This window comes from Nomia melanderi, chromosome 2 (assembly GCF_051020985.1).
Source record: "Nomia melanderi isolate GNS246 chromosome 2, iyNomMela1, whole genome shotgun sequence".
Classification (NCBI taxonomy): domain Eukaryota; kingdom Metazoa; phylum Arthropoda; class Insecta; order Hymenoptera; family Halictidae; genus Nomia; species Nomia melanderi.
In genome coordinates, this window is record NC_135000.1 from 5,535,315 (window position 1) to 5,556,484 (window position 21,170).

The 21,170-nt window shown below is 38.7% G+C and overlaps 1 protein-coding gene across 3 annotated transcripts in view; it reads right to left on the reverse strand.

The window, feature by feature from the left end:
* Positions 1-21,170, reverse strand: part of LOC116426060 (uncharacterized) — an 85,045-nt gene that overhangs the window by 40,150 nt on the left and 23,725 nt on the right. For all 3 annotated transcript variants that reach the window (XM_076365196.1, XM_076365197.1, XM_031974521.2), the window contains one exon: positions 6,549-6,609. In XM_076365196.1, the coding sequence (XP_076221311.1) occupies positions 6,549-6,582 (34 nt within the window). In that variant the 5' untranslated portion in view covers positions 6,583-6,609. The remainder of the gene's footprint in view (positions 1-6,548; positions 6,610-21,170) is intronic.

Here is a 21,170-nt window from a genome sequence, read left to right on the forward strand (position 1 = left end):
TCCGCTCCGCAGTTCCCACCGGAAAACCAACCAACCGCATTGATAAACAAGAAAACAGTCGAATCAACGGACGGATCAAACAGGCAAACTAGCAACTGTCGTTTCGCTGTCCGAGCAAAAGATATTCGCCGATATGATCCCGTTCCCTCCGCGTTTAATTGAAACGCGGAAACGCGGGCCGCGGCCTATCTTTCCGATCGTTCCAAAATATTCTTCCGCATATTTCATGCTTCGAGGCGAGCCACGCAACCTCGTTCGCTCTTTCGTCCGAACTTTCTTCGGTTTGCCGGTTGCGGCAAGGCAAAACGGGTGTTCCCTTCCATCCGCGGCGACGCGACGCGACGCGACGGGACGCGGCGATGCACGCCCTCGCATCATAAACGCATTTACCGATGATTCATTTGCGACACTGGCCTGTTAGCCGATTCTCGATTCCATCCGCGTGCCGACCGACGGACGAATTTTGCGACCAATCACGCGGTCACCGAGTCCTTCGGTTTTGCTTCTAGACTACGTTGCCTGGCAGAGCTCTGAGGAAATCGGAAGATTATACGTATTGCAGTCTTCTGATCGGTTATGTGACCGAGTCCTGTTAGAGTAGATTCTGGGCTACGTTATATGATTGAAATTTGAGGAAATTCAAATATTGTGGGTAGATATTGCAATTTTCTGATGAGTTATTGTATAGCTTTTAGGGTATGTTATCTGATGTATTTATGAGAAAATTAGGGGATTATAGGTAGATATTGCAATTTTCTGATAGGTTATTATCATGTATAGCTTTTGGGCTGTGGATTCTGATGGATGTCTGCGAATATTAAGGGATTGTAAGTAGATATTGCAATTTTCTGATCGTTTATGTGGTGATTGAGTCTTCTGGAGTTAGCTCCTAGGCTACGTTGTCTGGCTGAAGTCTGACGAAATTAAAAGATTATAGGTACATATTGCAATTTTTTGTTCGATTATTATTATATACAGCTTTTAGAGTACGCTATCTGATAGAAGTCTGAGAAAATCGAAAGTATATAGGTAGATATTGTAATTTTCTGATTGATTATGTGGTGGCTGAGACTTTTAAATTTAGCTTTTAGATTACAGTGTCTGATAGAAGTTTGAAAAGATCAAAAGATTAGACATACAGCAATTTTCTAGTCACATCGTGATTAAATTCTTTGAATTTAGCTTCTGGACTACGACATTTGAGAAAGGTCTGACAAAATTAAAAGATTATACTGCAATTTTGTGATCAATGGTATAATCACTGAATCCTTCGAGTTGACGAGTGTCCATTGAATCAGCAACGAAATGATTATTTATTGTTAAAATATAGTAATTCATCTCCTAGAGTATCTAACAAGACTTTTAAATGAAGTTTGACTTGGAATATCAGACTAATATTTTCCTTGGTGCTAATGATTATTGGACAGGTCGGAGGCAGTTAGATAAATGAGGACCAAGATTAGCGTTGTCACCCGTGGATTAAGTCCTCTTGGATCGGATTAGGCTCACTGGAACGCAATTGGGCTCGTTGGAAGTGGGTTAAGTTATTTAAGATTGGATCAGGTGCATTAAGAGTCTATCAGATGCATTAGGATCATAGCACATTACGTCGCTGTTGGGTTCTCTAGTTAGCTGCATTTGGTTTAAATTAAAATAGCATAGACCCCGTTGGACACGGTATAACTGGATTAAATTACACAGAATTAATTCAGGCGTGGATTAAATACAAATGTTTTAATTAGAACTGGATCAAGAATGCCAGGATCGTGCTGTGTATTATATATATTAGATAAATCTCAAGTTCTTCAGGAAGGTGCATTTTTAATTTGTACAAGGAAATCCCTTATAATCGATAGCAAATAGAAACTATTAACCCCTTGTCCTATAATTTCTTTTCTGTTTGATGAAACCATTTTGTTAATCAATTATTATGAAAGGAAGAGAACTTAATACTTAATCTTTATCTACGTTTGCTCTGAAAGTTAACAATAAATAATAGGAAAGGAATACTTAATTTCTTTTCAATCTTGTTTTCGAATTCGAGATGCCTAAATGTTACATATTTTTTCAAAATAAAGCCTAAACGTTACTTATCTTTTTTCACGTGAAGTAACATTTAGGCTTTACGAATTAAGTTTAAAATTCTCGTTACAAGTCTGACACGATATTTTATACAACAAGGATTGAACTAATAGTTAATCTCCATAAAAAGTTTCGATTTAATCGAAGTGATCCAACTAACAGTAAAACACGCTACCAATGTATACACATCCGTATCAGTACAATGACAGCCGTATTGAACGTTAGTTAGGCTCGTCAAGATCGAATGGATAGCGTCTAAACACTTGTAATTTCAGTATCAAACCGATCATACCAAGCAATTATGAAAGTAAACCGGTAAATGACAAGGTAGATAGAAATGCGAAGCATGGGGCTCGCGATTATCGTAATAACAACGTTGTTATTCAAGAGAGCTAGCAAAAAAGTATCGAGCGATCACCGCGAATTCCCGGATTCCGTTGCCCGATCCGATTTTTTCCTCGCCGATTTCCACCGAGCCGATGTGGCTCGATTGCATTGCACGCAGCTGCGCCGTTGCATTATGCAGCCCTGACTTTCGTCTATCCGCTCGACTGTTCCTGGCTTAATTAACGGCCGCGTATCGTGCATTTTTGACTCATCGTTTCCGTACTTTTACCGAGTTTTTAGCGAACGAAACGTTTGCATCTGTTCAAACCGTGACATTACAATATTTTCATGCAAATTCTCCGTTTTCAACGCGTAAATTGACGTGGGAATCTGAAAACATAGAGCTTGGAAGTAGTTGGGTAAACTTTTTAAGGGAAGAGTGAAAATTCTATAGAAGAAACTAGAAAAATAAATACTTGATTATATATTAACATAACAATTAAACTAATAACTGAGTACAATAAGCAACGTGCAAAATTGCACAAAATGCCTAAAATACGAAAACATAATGTAAATTACCTAAATCAACTTCTCACAAAAATAAATATTCAAGGAATAGAAATTCGAAGTAATTCCATAATCCTTTAAGAAACCACCCTAAATTCCATAAAAAAGCCACAGAAACTCTCAATTCAATTACCTAGTACCCACCACAATAATAAAATCACCAATACAACAATTATACTCGAAAACTGCACAAAACACTCGCAACGCAAAGGCATACAAACCATCCAAACCACAAGAGCATCCTCGACGATCCCTAAGTAAAAATCCTTCTCCACCGAAATCACATTTCCCCAATTTCCGAGAAGCGTGAAGCCTAAAGCGTCAGAAAAGCAACTTTATTCAGCCAGTGACAGAAGCGGCGAGATATTTTCGGTCGGACCGTATCGAAATAAAAAAGGAGCCGTCGATCGCGGGGCAAGGATCGATAAAGGAACGATCCCCGACTGGAACGAAGACATTTGTATTCATTACCGCGGCCGTACACGCTGGAACGGCCGCGTCTCTGGACCACCAGCCGAGATTACCGCGCGAAACGTGCCGAACCACCTTTGCGCGAGCCTCGTTCGCATATATTTATGTTTACGTAGGAGCTAAATGGAAGTTGCATCGACTGCGGCCGGCCAATGGAATGCTGCCTCGTGGGACATCCGTCCGTGAAACGTATGCATCGCGGTCGAAACACGTGGGACGAGCACATCCACTTGTTTGGAATTTTATTGTAGATAGCGATGGCGCTGCAGCCCCCCTTTTGATGTAATCCTGTCGCTTAAAAGAGGCTCCAGCGAGCCGGAGTCCTTTTTCAGCGTGCAGGATACAAGCTTTCAAGTTTATTCGCGTAGATCCGCGAATTCACTGGGATAAAGTGGTACGAAGCTCCGGGTGAATAGGCTTTGTCAGATGAACTGGGAGACCGTAGGGTGAGGGTTCTGTAATTTTCCGGTTTTACCGGGGACCACACAGAATCTAGGGTTTTCAGGATTTCAGGATTTCAGGAGGTGAGCTGGGATTGAAAAATTTCGTTTTGGGATGTGTTCTAGGGTCTTTGGGTTTTTGGGACGTGGCGGAGATCGTTTTATGGATTTATAATCTGCATGTGTCGAAGACGTAGAGGTTCCGGAGCCTTGAGTTTTAAAGGTTTCGAGGAGTTAGGGTCCGAAGATTGCAGAATTTCTGAGTTTTATGGTTTTAATGGAAGTGTTCTTGGCTTTTAGGGGTTTGAGACGTTGGGGTCTAGAGGTCATGGAATTCCAAGGATCTGTAGTCTCGAAGTCTCGGAGATATAAAATTACAAGATCTGGAGTTTGTAGAATCTCAAATTTTCGAATATTCAAGAACTTAGGGTTCTAAGATTGCAAAATTTCTGAGTTTAATAATAATAATTGTGTAGTGTTCCGAGCTTTTAGGGGTTTGAGAAGTTAGTTTAATGGAATTTCAAGGATATATGTTTTTAAAGTCACAAAGATCTAAAATTCGAAAATTTTGAGATTACAGAGTCTCAAGTTTTCAATTTCGAAATTTGAAGATCTCAACGACCCAGTATCTCTAGCTTTTTGGTGTCTAAGAAGTTAGGATCTAAAGATTCTAAAATTCAAGGATCCACAATCTAAAATTCTCCAAATTTTAAAGTTCCAATTTCTCAAAGAATCAAGAGGTTATTTTTAAAAAACCAAAATACCTTAAAATCAGTTCCAAAACCTAAAGTCCTAAGACTCCAACACCTTAAAGTCCAAACTTCAGAATCCTAAACTCCAAAAAGCCCAAAATCATACAGTCTCAATATTTCAAGATGTAACGATCCAAAATTCTTGATAAACTACAAACTTTTAAAACTATCCCTGCCCAGTCCTATCATTCCAAACTTCCTCAAACCCTGAAAGTTCCAAATACTTCTCGCATCTCTTAGAAAGTCTCTTTCTCCTTATTAATATACTCCCAGCTTCGTTCAGTTGACATTTTTCTGCATGTTTTAATGAATCCGTGAAAAAAAGTAACTGGCTGGTTAATAACTCAACCCAAATTGGCGGAAATGAGGTTCGCCAGCGGGGAATAACGCGTATTCTACGTACGGAACGAGTTTAAGACCGCTGAATCACCACTGTATGAAAGTTACTGCGCGGATCGTGAAAATAAAGTACCGTGTCTTACTTGGCTTATGATATTCCGTAGATTTAATCAAGCACGTCACCAACAGGCGAAACATCTGTATAATTACGACATCTAGTTAAACTTAATGCCTCGTTATTGCGCAATAAAATAAAAGCAAAGACTAATATCACTCCTGAGGCTAATTCTACGAAATTATTCTTCCAGAAAATCGCCAGCACACACGACATAATTGCTCCTTTATTATTCCCAGGGGAAATTCCTGTAGCCGGTGTAATTATTTTAAACGTTTCGCTCTGTTAGCAACATTTCTACATCTTCAATAATCAGCCCCGGGTCTTTGGCAATAAAGCTATGCTTAAGAAACTTGGCGAATTGCTTAATGAAGTCCTCGCGTAACGTGATAACAATTACATTCGCGATTCTCCTTCTGCTTCTGCGAACTCTCCGCTCCTCCCAGCGACTCGATTCATTCGAGATTCTTATATCGTGCCCGGCATACACCGCTGTCTTTGCATTCACGTAGGAAACACCTTGACTCGACACGAAAACCCAGTTAACACGGTGATGCGCGATTGCCGTCTGGGCACGTTAGCTAATTTTCTTCTGGCGAATTGAAAACCTCGTAACATAGACACTGAGGATAGAAAAGACATTTCTCTGCATAGTAAACTTACATTTTTATAGAACAAAGAATATTTTGGAATTCTATTGTACAGGAGAAATACTTATAATTTTCAATTGATAAAGATTCTAATATCAGATATAGATTAGATTAGTGAATAATTTTCTATAACAGATTTTTCTTTATAAGAAGATTTCTTTATATCTATGATTCTTCAATTTTTAACCTGTAAATTTAATAAAACGAAGAAATGAATGAATCTGTAATGTTTGATAAATTAATTTTTGAACAGAATTTTCAGCTAGCGAAAAGATTATTTATTTATTTATAATTTTAAGCTTTACGATTCAATTAATCTATATTGAAAGACCTAGAGTTAGGTCTGAATGAAGAAAATGCAGGTGAAGGTTAATAAAAAGTTTCACGAAATTAAATAGCCATGCAGTGAATGCATTATTGCATCGATTTTTTAAACGTCAGCTCCACATGTCAGGTGTTAAGAAACTGAGCAACGAGAGGCATAAAACTCGCCGCATGCATCATGCACTTCTTCCGTGCATTGTTCCGTTCCCTCTTTCGAGGACCTTGTATGCAACGACCGAAGTTGAGTTAGGTCAACCCCTGATACACGAGTGCAAGTTCCTTCTCGGTGCATTGTTCGCGCGATGCACCATATTGCATCGCTTTATTCCGCAAAAAGGGGCATATGCGAGCACGAGGGTCCGAAACTTACTCGGGATTGGCAGCAACAAGATAAAACTGCTCCTGCGATCTCATTTTCCACGCGCAGAAACGAGAATGCATGCAAGCTGCATTAACTGCGTTAGAAGCTGATGACACTCACCCTGCAACAAAAATCCATGCAGCGCGAGGTTCATGGCTACCAGGTGATCAATTCCTTCAGCCTGAAACAGAGACGAACAACAAATCAATCATCTTGAAAAGAAATTAGGAGAAACATTGAATTCGACTCAAATCAATTCAAATGTCCCGCTTAAAGTTTCGTGTTATACGAATACGAAGACTCACAACGCAACTGACACATATTCTATGAAATGTTGGTTAGCATTGTATCGAAAGAAATCAATTTATCAAGCAAAAAGCTTTAAAATAAGTTGCAGTTAACAACGAATCCAATTCAAATTTCCCTCTCAAAGTTTCGTATTATACGAGCTTAAAAAGTACCAAGGCAAAAAGTGAAGTTTCCTGAAATTTGCGATACCAAGAGTCACAGAGGCTCATTCTTGGATTCAAAATCTCCAAGAAGGAGACTCTAATTAAAATTCCATCAGGTTTAAACAAATTCAAATCTGCTGCTCAAAGTTTCGTATTATACGAACGGGAAAGGTAATAAATCAGAAGATGTATATTTCGCAAAATTTCATCTTCAACGCTGATTCGTCGACAATGGTCCCACTCGTCCGCAACCAACGGCGATAAACGATCGATGAAAAACCGGCCATGTGCCCGGTCCATGGCGGCGTGCTCGAAACTACTCGTGTCGGGCACAATGGCCGCGTTGCAGCGGAAATAATTCAGGTCGAGCGTGCACGGACGGTATGCCCGCGCGTAACGGTGCCCGACGGTTTCGCAGAGAGCACAAAACTCCGCACAGAGAGAACATTTGGTCAATTTTTGGGTCAAAATTCGAAAACTTTTAATGCAATCGAAACAGAACAATGAAATTTTTCTAATTAAAGCTGAAACATTGTAGAATAAGGGGAGAAGTACGCAGAATAGTATAGTCGAAACCTTTTCACCTCTCAAAAGTCAATGTGACCTTTACATTTAATCATTCTTCGTTTCATAAATTAATTTTTATAGACTTTGAAATCGTATATTCGAATCATAGAATTCAGCCAGACGTTATAATGGAAGAAACGAAATCTTATTATATTCACATAACGAAAATTGAAGATAGGTTAACTAAGTAGTCCCTTAAACAAAATGATCTTCATTTGAAAAATCAAAATCTTCTGCAAATCAATTCCGTTTCTATTTATATAACGCCTGAATCAAAACAGAAAATATCCATTGTGATTGAAAAAACTGCGCAATACTCTAACAATTTAAACAAAATATAACCACTATATGCTTAACACTATACGTCACAACATTTGTCTGAAGCATTTGTTTGTATCACTAGTACTTTCTAAGTTATTGAATTTCGTCCGGAAAACGGCCGTTTGGCCGCACTGTACGTCATATTACAAGGTAAGATTTTCTCGTCAACCCAATATTTCCGGCGCGACGGGCTGCTTTTCCCGGTTTTTGCGCGCTTCCTCCTGGAATCCAGCTCGAGGCCTTCCCCGATTCCCGCTGGGACGGGGCCTCGGCCCAATTACACCCAAAGATCCTCGCTTTCTTTCGACACCGGCCGAAATCGGCTCGCCGCTGCCGCATCGCCCTGGGCGTCGTGGATTTCAAGTGCAGCGAGGGCCTGCGATGCAGGAGCAGGTGTGGTTCACGCTGGAAACGCGCTTTCGCTTCTGCCTGACACGCGTGAAGAATGTTTTTAAAGATCGACGGAGGATTTGACAATGATAAAACAGGTTTGACGATGTTTGACGATGTTCTTAGCGAATTTTAAATGGAATCGGCGAGTCGGTTGGCTTGGAATTTGATTGAAAGGTATGCGAATTGAATTTTGTAATACTTGATTGAATAAAGTAATCTTCGATGAAGTAACAACTGATTGAATAATACGATGTTGCATGGGGTAAAGTATAATAGTCAGCTGATTTTACGCGGATGCTCGGAAAATAATGAAATAATGAAATAAATGAAATAAGTAAAATATCAATGCTTGTAACACACATGCATCAGCAAGGATTAGTAAAAAAAATTCAAATGACTGTTTCTCAATACCGATATTTCATAAGAAAAATTAGAAACTTAAAAACAGTGTGGATTAACAGTGAATATCAGATTGAACTTTGCGGTTGCACGTGTGCAATTTCTCTTCTATGGATGTATTTCATTCGATATGAATGTAAAACAAGAGAAACATACTGCATTGCACATGTAAATCGCATAATTCTGCGTTGAACCCGAGCACCAACAATGCAACACAGTACATAATTGCTGGCCAGGTGATTTGTTTAATTGATTATCCAACAGACCGAGATTCGTGACGATTGAAACCGTACTGCAACCTTGTTGCAACAATCGCAGGCTACGCGAAAGGAACAATGGAAGCCACGACAACTATACGTAAAATAGTTTGATAGGTTGTAGCAGCGGCGCACGCCGCGAGCCACCCAGTGCTACTCTTTCGCGTGGCACATCACGAAACTGTAGACCGATCCCTTCTCCGCCGATTCGGGGACGCACGAGGTGAATACGAAATCGGTGAACACGGTCGCCATTAACGTGCGTGCAATTTCTGATCAGACCCGACGTCTTTTGTGCCATAACTCCGAATACTTGTCGGGAACGTACGTGCCGACTGGACAGGATTGCCTCTGAAGTTATTTCTGGACACCAGAGTTAATCACCTTTTCACCACCTCGCACAATATCTTTTTAAATTTAATTGGAAAGATGGAAATTATGGGGATGGAATGGAGTAGACAATAGTAGGATGGTTCGAGGTTTAAAATTGAAAAGTTGTAAAGTTGTAAAGTTCCAACGTTCCAAAGTTCAAAATTACTGACGCCTCAAAGTTCTAAATTTGAAAAGTTCTAAAGTTCCAAAGTTCCAAAGTTCCAAAGTTCCAAAGTTCTAAGGTTCTAAAGTTCTAAAATTCTAAAGCTCTAAAGTTCCAAAATTCTAAAATTCTAAAGTTATAAAGTTATAAAGTTATAAAGTTATAAAATTCCAAAGTTATAAAGTTCCAAGGTCTCAAGGTCTCCAAGTTACAAAGTCCTAAAGTTCTAACGTTCCAAACTAACGTTTCGAAGTCCCAAATCTCAAGTCTCAAAATCCCAAAATCCCAAAACCCCAAAATCACGAAAGCACAAACTTCTATTACATTATTCTAAATAAACTACTCCCCATCTACAACACATCACACAGCACAAACGCCACATTTTAACAACAAAAGCAGCAAACTCCACCAACACACTTTCGAAGGAACATTCGTCTCTGAAGAAGCCCATTAAAAAATGCTGCAAACATTCCAAAGCACCGGCGCACTTGCATTCAAGAAGAAAGTAAGTATGTCCCACAAAATGCAATTCCCGCTGAACCATAACTCTTTATCTCGTGCCATTTTTTCGTAATTACAGTCAGGAAAGAAATAAATCGTGTCCCAGTTGCGTGAGCCGCTCTTTGCAGAACGAAAGTAATTTCAGCGCGATTGAGGAACCAGACTTAACGAGCGCAATAATTTTACCTGGTAATCTCTAGATCTTTTTAGCGAAGATTTTAATCGGTCCCGCTGCATCGGACGTTTGATTCGTAAAGAGGAGAAGGTCGTGCGCGCGTGTTTCCTTCTCGCTTCTGCATCGGGCCGCGTTCCCTCGGCTTAAAGACGATTTTCACCTTACGTAAAACCGGCACATCGGCCGTGACTCGTTTCCATGGCGAACGACTTTCCCCGATTCCGTATCGCGAGCGTTATACACTTTAGAAACGATCGACGCCACGCCTTTTACCGAGGTTATTCGGTTATTTTTCGCGAAACCGTGGATCGTTCCGCGATCAATCCGCAAATTCGAGTAGCCGGTTGATTCAGTCGTACGCATTTGCAAGGTTCAACAACTTCCCGCAGGTGCTAATTATTATATCCTTTAACCAGACTTTCTTCTTATTCCCATTGCAGCAATATTTGTTTAATTAATACATTATTAGAGAGTTTCGTGTATTTTTACCTGTAGACCCGTTCGATACACAACATTTTTTTTGCAATTTCGAGCCATTGATTGAGGCGGCTGATACGTAAGCTCGTTTTAATTGCGCGGTTAGTTGTCTTCTTGGCTTAACGCACGCCTTATGTTACATTAAACGCCGGTGAAATATGTGTATCCCAACTTTCACATGCTGAATTACTAATTACTCAATTTTTCCGTGGTTTACGATGGTCTTCGCATTTTTACGTTTCGCGGTTACATGTGTACTTTCTATTACATTCCGTGTAATCTTTTATTATTTCTCGTGTAATAAAGGGTACGCTTATAATTAGCAAGTATGGAAATACAAATATTCGCTTGTACTGAAATATAAAATAAGTAGTGGGCAGTCTGAGGTTTGCAAAGCTAAATGTCCATGAAAAAATCAGTATCAAGAGCTCATCTTGATGTTACATGGTTATTATATCTCTTCCGATGTAAAGAATAAAGATCACGTTGATAATATTCAATATAACAATTTGTTCCATATTTAGAAACTCATTTAAGAAAATTTCTAAGTAATACTTGTAATAATTGACATCTTGTAAACAACTGGCAACCTATAAACAAATTATGAGTACTAATTCATGGCTCTGATCAAGATAGATAATCTTCTGAAAAGAAAATAATAATTTCCTCTCGATTTTCCTTTATCTGTACTCTTTCCTCCTGCATCGAAACACAATGAACGTTCGTCGAAACAAGAATCAACCCCAATTTCGTAATGGCTGTTTCATCGATCTACAGATACGCCCGATTTGCTCGATTCTATCCGGCAATTTCCACGGGCTCGAGTTCTAATTCCACGGTAAGAAGGAAAGTGAATTCCGAATCGACCAAGACGGCTACTCGCTTAGCATACGTTCAACTTTTGGCGTTCCTCGGTTTTCTTCGTTTTTTCCTTCTTTCGAAAGTGGAGGCCTCAAGGACGTCTGCGCGTGGAAGCGACAAGTTGACGACTATAAATTCGTTGAAATTTTGAGGTAACCGTGGACATTTCACATTCCACGATCCTTACAATCTATATTAACCCTTTTGGAACGGGGAAAAGTGTTTGGCGATTGCTGTTGTAGAAAACTGATTACGCTGATATTTTAAGTAATAAGATCGTTGGCACCTTACAACTTTGGGAATGTGTAGCTTTACAACTTCGCAACTTTCGGATTTTGCATCTTTGGTACTTGGAACTTTTGTACTGAGAACTTTGGGAGCTTGAAACTTCGGTACTTGGAACTTTAGGACCTTGGAAGATTGATACTTGGAACTTTAGGACTTCGGAAGACTGATACTTGAAACTTTACGACCTTGGAAGACTGACATTTGGAACTTTGGGACCTTGGAACTTGATATTTGGAACTTCATGATTCTGAAACTTTGGAACTTGAAACTCTGGATGCTTGAAACTTTGAAACTTAGAACTTTAGAACTTTGAAACCTGGGACTTCGGCACCCTGAAGCTTTGCTCCTTGCAACTTTATAACTTTAAAACTTTGGCAATTTGAACACTTGAAAACTTAAAAACTATAGAATTTGAAATACAAATAATATTCGCAAGTTTTAAAAGCAAACCTTCAGATCACAAAAATAAAATAAAATCATTCTCCCGATTCCTTCATTCCTAAATGAACGTTCTAAAATTGATCCATCCCTCAAAGTCTCTACCACATTGTCCCATCAAGTGTCAAGGTAAAACCCTCGAACGATTCATCTTGAAACGAACGAAAGAGTTGAGAAGCTCGTCTGAAAGGAGACACAGCGCATCCAAGTACTTTCTAAACCGATCAGACCGAATGCGACAGGACCGCGACGTTTGTTCCATTTGACGTCGAGTCACGATCGTTCGTTTCGAAGAAAACCATTTTCCCGGCGGAACGTGTTACGTTATGTTGACTAACAATCGCGCTCGTCTGGAGAGAACGGCTCTCGTTTCCGGCTTTAGATCGATCGGCCGGATATTGCCTGCGGCCTCGCGTGTCGGTCCCCGCTGCCGATGATCTAGATCCACCGTGTTCCTCGCCTCTTTGTCAGGACGACGGTTACACGAGCACGAAGAATTCCTTCCTTCCCACTTTCCGATAGAATTTCAAACGCTCGCGATTTCTTCTTCGTGCGGAGGCAACGTTTCGAACGGCGAAATGAAACAATTTCATCGAACGGCGAACGCATACCTTTTTATGCGGCGCTTTTTTGCAAGGCATAAATCGCGTAACTGTTTAAACAGTAATAAATTCATTACACGCGGTTACGTTCTCAAGAGTGAAAGTCGATCCTCGACTAATATACACCGGTCGCATTAGAATAGTTTATAAAGCTGTGATTCAGTGCGCGTCTGTGAGAAACTGCGATACACCATCTGGACTGTCGCCATAGACGTAAATTTCTGCGAGTACAGCTCAAATACTTTCTATGATTAGAGCAGTAATGATGGTGAACGATTGGTATATAGTTTCAATGTTATAAAGTTCAAAGTTTCTAAGCTCCCAAGTTCCAAAGTTCCGAAGTTCCAAGGTCCCAAAGTTCAAAACTTCCAAACTCCCAAACTTCCAAAGTGCCAAAAGCCAAAATTCAAAAATTCCACAGTCTCAAAGTCCCAAAGCTTAAAATTCTAAATATCCTAAGATCCAAAGATCCAAAGATTCAAAGATCCAAAGATCCAAAGATCCAACGATCCAAAGACCCAAAGATCCAATTCTCCGAAGCTCCAAAGTTCCCAAGTTCCCAAGTTCCCAAGTTCTAAAGTTCTAAAGTTCTAAAGTTCTAAAGTTCTAAAATTCTAAAGTTCTAAAGCTCCGAAGTTCCAATGTCTGAAAGTTTCAAAGTCCTAAAGCCTCGTTCCAAAGTTCCAAAGTTGCAAGATCACAAAGTTTCAGAGTCCCACAGTTCCAAAGTCCCGAACCTCCGAAGTCCCAAAGCCCCAAAGTTTCACAGCTTGAATTGCGGCAATGTCCCAAAGTTCCAAGCGAATCCCGACGCCTAACAAGTCGCACAGTTCTAATGCTCTAAACACAACACCAAACATTTGCACGTCTGCCGGTCGCGTGTTGCATCAGCTATTTACATAGCCTCTACACAATACGCTAACCGAACGAATTTCTCACGAAAATCGACAGTCGTTCGTTCACGAGCCGTGGATGCATACAATTTCATCCACACGATCCATCCGGCTTTCTTGCGATCTTACATAACCGGCTTAATTATCGGCTCGCCGATCGGCTCTTCACTGTAGCAATAATAAACGTACTCTTACCTAATCGATGAACATCAACGATAAAACCCACCATCGAAATAAAACAGAAGAAAAAACAAACCACCCCGAACGCACGCAAAAATGGAACAACTGACTTTCTTTTTCAGCCGAAGGAACACCTGTTTCGTCTAATGGTTTAACTCGGACACCGTCCCGGCTATCGATCGCGAAGATCTTCGGGTCGCTCACGGAACGAAGGTAAAACGCTGGATCGTGATCAACCGAGGGACCCATAAATCACGGCGAAGCGCGATCCTCGATCGAGGTTGCGGAGAACGGAGGATTCTAGATCGCCGGATGAATGGATCCGATCGTTGAATTCATCCCAGCAATGAAAACCCAACTGGAGTATTAAGCTTCTCGTTTCATTACGTTCCATTACGTTTCGTTATTACTGTTGCGAATGTTATTATTATTTTTTTTCATAATCGATAATTCCCCTCATTTATCCCGATAAAGACGGAGCCGAAGAGTTCGAAGGGGGTCACGTCAAAAAATGAATTCGATCGATCTTGAAAGCGATAATTATTCCGTTTGCGTCCGTGGGAATCGGACGATTTAGACAAAGATTAATTGATCGCGCGAGCCGTTGCTACGGTTGCTTTCACTTTCCATAAAATCGTCTCGAATTGAAGCATAACGCCGCCGATCCCGGCGGGAAGATGATCTCGGAAAGAGAACGGAGATTCGCGGTGATACGAAGCAGGTATCCTTTAAGAGCGAACCGTCGCGGATTGCATATTGAATAAATGCATCGAAAGTAAGTGGATCTTGCGCATCCCTGATACCATTTGTGTCGCAAAAATCTGCAATCGTTGGAAATGAAATCCGTTCACCGTGTTAGCCGCCGTGGAAACTTTCGCGGCGATACATGTGTGAAGTCGGAAGTTTTTGTTTTTCTATCTCTTGGGGATTGAGTATTGTGCATTGAAAAAGAAGTAAATGTTTACGAGCATTGAATATAAGTAAATGGTTTCTTGTGTATATTCTTTTACTTGTATTAGACAGCGAATGCTACGAAATCTAAAGTAATTAGATGGTAAAAAGAATTAGCAGAAATTAAGGCAGACATAATGACAGTAGTATTCAGTGAATGTTTCAGTAAACGTATTGTACGTACGAAATTTAAGTGTCTACTGAAAAATTCAGTTAATACCAGCAAATATTTTATTCTTTGTTTTTATTGTACTGAATATTTACTTACAAAATCCCTAGTAAATTATAATAATTACGTTAGGCTGTCGACGAATAGCCGAGCGCTGCGCAATGTTTGCTCTGTCATGTGCAGAACTGGCAGAAGTATTTTATATTTGTATACGATTGTAAATTGTAATAAGTACGTTGGCTTGTCAATAAATATACGTGCATTGTGAAATTTTTGTTGCTTCGCGGTTTAAATTGCAGGAATTCTTTTTTTATTTCTACAAGATTGTAAATTATAATGGGCCCGTTGGGCTGTCAATAAATATGTGACCATTGTGTAATTTTTGTTCCTTTACGTTTAAACCGTTTCACCGCTGCCAGGCGATCGACGTTTAGGTTATGTAAATTGTAACACACACAAAACAAATCTCCGTTCGCCGTTCGATTGCGCCTAAATGGCCGATTTGTTGATCGCAATGCGATACCCTCTTATGGTGAGCTCGTGTTCCTTATTACCCTTTCAAAATACGCTTTGGATTAGACATTCAAGTGACAAGTTTTACACAGAAAAATTCGGTAGAGTTGTGTCGATTTTAAGCTGGGAAGCGAATGAAATGTAGTCGGTCATGGCGCGGTTAAATGTTTAGGAGTAGCGGTCTTAGGATCTTTGAGTAATTAATTCACGGACTTCCTGAAGTTTCGGAGGCTTTGAATTTTAGAGGAGATGAACTATTAAAATTTCTGGAGTTCTAGAATTGATGAATAAATGATTCGTGAACTTTTAGATTGACGGAGGTTTCGCATTATTAAGTAGTAAAATGGCGGAATTTTAGACAGTTAGAGGTCCGAAATTATTAAATAGGGAAATTATGGAGCATCATAGTTTTAGAGTTTTAAAATTATTAAATAGTAAAGTTGAAGGCTCGCGAATTTTTGCTATTCCGAAGTTATTAAATAGTAAAATTGTAGACTCTCGAATCTTTACTGTTCCAAAATGATTAAATAGTAAAATTGAAAACTCTCCAATTTATACTATCCCAAAATTATTAAACAGTAAAATTGCACAGTGTCAAATTTTTAATATTCCAAAATTATTAAACAGTCAACTATGAACTCTTAGAGTTCAAGAAATTTGAACTTCCTAAATCAACACATGGTCTCTCAGAATGTTAGAGTAACCAACTCACAAATTCCTACAATTCTAGAGTACTAACCAATTCAACTATTTAACTGCTAAACTCCTGAACTGTCCAAATTGTCGTCTAATTAAATTCTAGACTTTGAACTCTAGAATAAATTAAAGCTACAACTTCTAAAACCTAACACATTTAAACACCCCAAAGTCTCGAAACAGCATTAGAGTTCTACACTCTTAGAGTCCCACTCACTTGAACGTCCAGTAGAAGCAGGAAATTAATACTTAACAAAATAGTCCAACATAAAAGCAGGAAATCGAAAATACTATGAATCACTTGAATCAACTTCCTAATCAAATGAATTATTGCGAAATTCTTACATAATCCGCACCTTCCATCATACCTCGAAAAATATCAATTTTCCGGTGCCGCCGTGATGAATTGGCTTATTTACACTTTCAATCTCGGCGAATGGCCTTTTTTCCCCAAATAACGTTTCCCCGGCCGATATTTTCTAACGGGTCCAACTGACTGAACACCGATAACCACTCAATGCTTTAAGGTATTACATGGCAAAACAAATTTATTTGGCAACGTGGCTCAAAACCCCGTAATTTATTCTGTGGCCGCGTGAAAATCAAATAGGTGATAAATCTCTATGTACCGCAGCGCTTATCCAGCAACGGGCTTTCGAGGAATTCATTAGAATTCGTTAGAAGTGTCGCCACACGTTGTGGCTACATTTTAGATACATTTCGTCGTCAGTGAAACAAGACACTTCATTTTATCGCGGAAATATGTGTAATATATCATCATCTTCCAGGAAAATAATTTTCTCCTTGATTTAATTAAATTTCGCTTTCATCAGCCGCCTCTAGAATTTTCCTTTCTATTTTTGGATTCATTTAAAAGTTTCACTTGTTAATATGAATACGAACGAATGAAATGAAAGAGAATACAATTAAATTAAATTAAATAAAAATTAATAAAATTAAATTGAATAAAATTAAAATAAAATAAAATAAATTAAATTAAATTAAAATAAATAAAATAAATTTCAAACTCTAGAGTTCTTATATCAGGTTTCAAAATTGGTTCAAAATAACTTTAAAAAATGGCTCGCTCTCTATATTTAAATCACACGAAAGCAAAAACTAAATTAAATAAAATACCAATAAAATATTCAATCAAAGACAAAATATGAATGAAATTACACCAAAATAAATTTCAGGTCCAAAACCTCACTTATCAAATTCGGAAATTAATACAAAATATAGAAAAGAAATTGAATTATCTCTGTGTATGAGGTAGTTAAGAGTAAAGATGCGACTGGAAGAATTTCACCGTATTTAGAGGATCGTCAGGAACCCGAACTTTAAAAACACGTTTAAACAGGCGTCGTTACAGCAACGCCTTCACTTTCACCTTTTCGAAAAACGTTTCTTCGGTGCTCGCGGGTCGTAAAGGCCCGACGAAACTCCGAGCTTCCATTACACGAACCTGTAAATTTCACTTTACGAGTGCGACTGACACGTTCGATCGTTTTATTACGTTTGCATGGGGGTTACAGAATAATGCACACCCACGTAGCCGCGTGTAAACCAGGTCGTCCCTAGGACCTTACGGTATTAGAATTTTTGCCGCGGGCATTTCTCTTTTCGGCACGCCCACTCGGACTGTGTTAGCATCTTCGTGACTTACGAGCGAATGGAATCGGGGAATATTGCGGTTCGAATCGATGACACTGATAAAGGAATAAGGGGAGAGGAGGGAAAAGGAATTAATGAACTGTAATCTTGTAAAGCGATCGATGAATAATGGATTTTATGCATATGTAGCTGTCATTGGTGCACTAAATGAGTGAAAAGGAATAATTTTAATGAAATTTAGAAATGTTAGATTTATAAAAGATTCGTAGAAAAATTAGAAGCGACAGGGAAAAGGAATTAATGAATTGTAATCTTGTAAAATGATGAATGAATAATGGATTTTATGCATTGCTGGCTGTCATTGATGCACGAAATGAATGAAAAAGATAATTCTAGTGAAATTCAGGAATATAAAGAAACGAAAACTGCAGTGAAAGAAGTAAATTGCTACTGAATGATAAATCTTGTCAGTTTAATTCGTAACAATTTTTACTTACATAAAAATCAAATAATGGACTACAATCTTGTCGAACAAATTCGTAAGCAGTAAAAAGAAAACGAAATCAAATTCGACATCGAAGAAATTCTATGAGCAGACTAATAACTGATGAAACTGTCAGCAAAAAATGGCAAACGCCGAGGCGAAAATCGCTTCATCCTGCGAAGAAAGAAGTGCTGCGTTTAACGGGTGACTAGCTTCTATCAATGTCTCTTTTATCGCGGCCCGATCGGCATCAATCGATCAGCGCGAGTAATCGAGAGACCTTTCGAAATCGGCGACAAGGAAAATGAAGTCCTCTTGGCACTGGGAAGGACAAAGATCGAGATATCGGCTGGCCAATGGACTCTGCGATCGTTTCGCGCGGCTATCTTCGTATCGCGACGAATCAAACAACTTCGGAATCTACTAACATCGAATAGAACGCTGTAACAAGCATTCTGCGAACTTGTACGATCGCTTCCCGTAAAGTTCACGGAGAAAATTAATTACAAACGGAGGGAAATCATTCAGCAAGCAGTTGTAATTATTTTTAAAAGACCAAAGTGAAGATTTCATCAGGAAAAGGATTTTTTAACAATAAAACTATCAAGCAATTATTATTATTTTTAGAAGGCCAAAGTGAAAGTTCAATTAGAAGAAAGATTTTTTAACAATAGAACTATTCAAGCAGTTATTATTATTTTTGAAAGACCAAAGTGAAGATGCAACCAGGAAAAAGATGTTTTAACAGTAGAACACTATCAACTAGTTAAAAAGATTGATTGTCAAATATGTTTTATTAGTGTTAGCACAAGGAAATTGATTAGTTTAAAAATTTCTCACGGTAAATTATGTTTATAGTTTCAATAATTGCGAAAGTAGAAAACTTAGAATTGGTCGTTTGGAAATATTCGATAGTTCGAGTGTTAAAGCGTTGAAAATCGTTTCCCCAGGATTATACATTAAATCCTTTTATTGTTCGAATTGAATTATTTCCTCGTAACTTTCGGTTTTATACAGCAATATTTATCATCGGCGAATTAATTAGTGTTTTGCAATTTTCCAGGTGGTACTCCAGTTTTCATAAGAATTATATAACATACGTGTTACCTGGGCGACGAAGTAAAACAAAAAGGAAACGTAGCGTGGCTGCATAACCGTCTACTCGGCTGAAATAATAATATGCAAATGTATCGGCTCGAAAATCTTGGGCTAGCTTTGCTTCTGCTGACCGCGCGCGTTTAATCTGCGCCAGGCTTTTAGATAATTCGCGGGAAAAATTCCGGGTACTCTGTCATTCGACTACTGACCCGTTCCGGAAGCAATTCAACGTGATATCGATTACCAGGACCGGCTATCAACGTATCGGTTTCTCTTGATACTAATACCCGTTGAACAATGTGCAACGTCGGAACGAAAGTTGCCAAACTGAACGACTGTATCTGCTGGCACGGGAGCCCATGAATCTCAAGTTCCAAAGGATTCTATAGCACTGAAATCATTAAAATAAATTTTAACCCTTTGCACTCGGAGGTATTTCGTTAGAAACACTTCACGTTTTCTAATTAGACGAAGGCGATATTTTGTGAAATTAACTTAAAGAGAAATCACAAGTAAATTGAGTAAAATATTATAAATTTTATAATATTCATAATATTATATAATATTTTAATATTTCACACACCGCATTATACACAGTTCAATATTAAATATCAGATTTTGTAGTTTTACTGCATCAAATCAAGTGGTGAAAGAATCACCTCTCGAGTGCAAAGGGTTAATTACAAAGTCTCAACATTCCAGAATTTCCAGATCGTTACAAAGTTCTAGGATCATAATATTTCAGAGTTGGAAGGGACCAAAGTCCATAGAAGAACCTCGAAACTTCAGCATTTCGAAGCTTAACACTAAAACTACCAGATGGGTCAAAATTCCTGATTTCTTCTTTTATAATTACTGGAAAGACACAGATACTTGTTTGAGAAATTATTAGGGAAACTGATTTAGTAATACCTAGAACTGACCTTTAATTCATCTCCATTTTCATCTTATAACATGCTGTTACTCACATATAACATATCTATTAGCCATACTTAATTACATTCATGTATTCTTGTGAAGTGAATATTTTTAATTTGTTTATATTAAATTTATCATTTCAACCACCCTTATCGTATCGTTGTGTACACCCCTGGCGACTTATTGTAAAACTGAGAGAACATTTGTTTCCTTCAACCTTTCCCTCAATTTCAACATTTTTAAGAATAATCCATAGAAATCTTGAAGGCAAGAGATGGAAGCATTGAACCTCTGATGCTCCAGAATCCTAAATTCTTCGACTTCAGCAGCCCCAGAATAATAAACTCGTGGTTCCCTCGGTTCCCCGGAGTAATAAACTTTTTGTGCAAATTGTCCCACTATCTCTTTAATCGTTCGTGCCGTAATATAAAAGAAAACCGTGCTTAAACGGACTGTTTCTATCGACTTTCCACAATTTCTTTCCATGTACAATACGAAATCTGCGTTTCTTGCTCCCCTTTTTCCAACCCCCTCGCCACCCGTCGATCGATTGCTGCCTAACGATAATCGATACGTTACGTAACCCGGTTTTTTACCTGCTCGAAATGCTTCGTGGGACTTTCCCCGAATGTGTCATATCGCGGAACAACCGTTCTGTCTTTTCTGCATCTTTTTCGTCGCCATAAAAACACTGCTTAAGGACTTCTTGCGAACGATTGGCTGAAGTTTTCCTACTGGATTATATAAATATGACATCCGTGATCTTGTCACGGTGTTTTTATGTCGGTACACTTTAGATTCTATGTACAGGGTGGTGTAAATAAAGAGTGGTTTTATACGAAGAAATAAATTGACGGTAACATTTTTGTTTTCAAAGTTTCGTAGTTGGAAAAATATGTAGAAGTTAAATTGACTGTGTATGCAACGTAAATATAATTAACAATATAATATAATTGTATA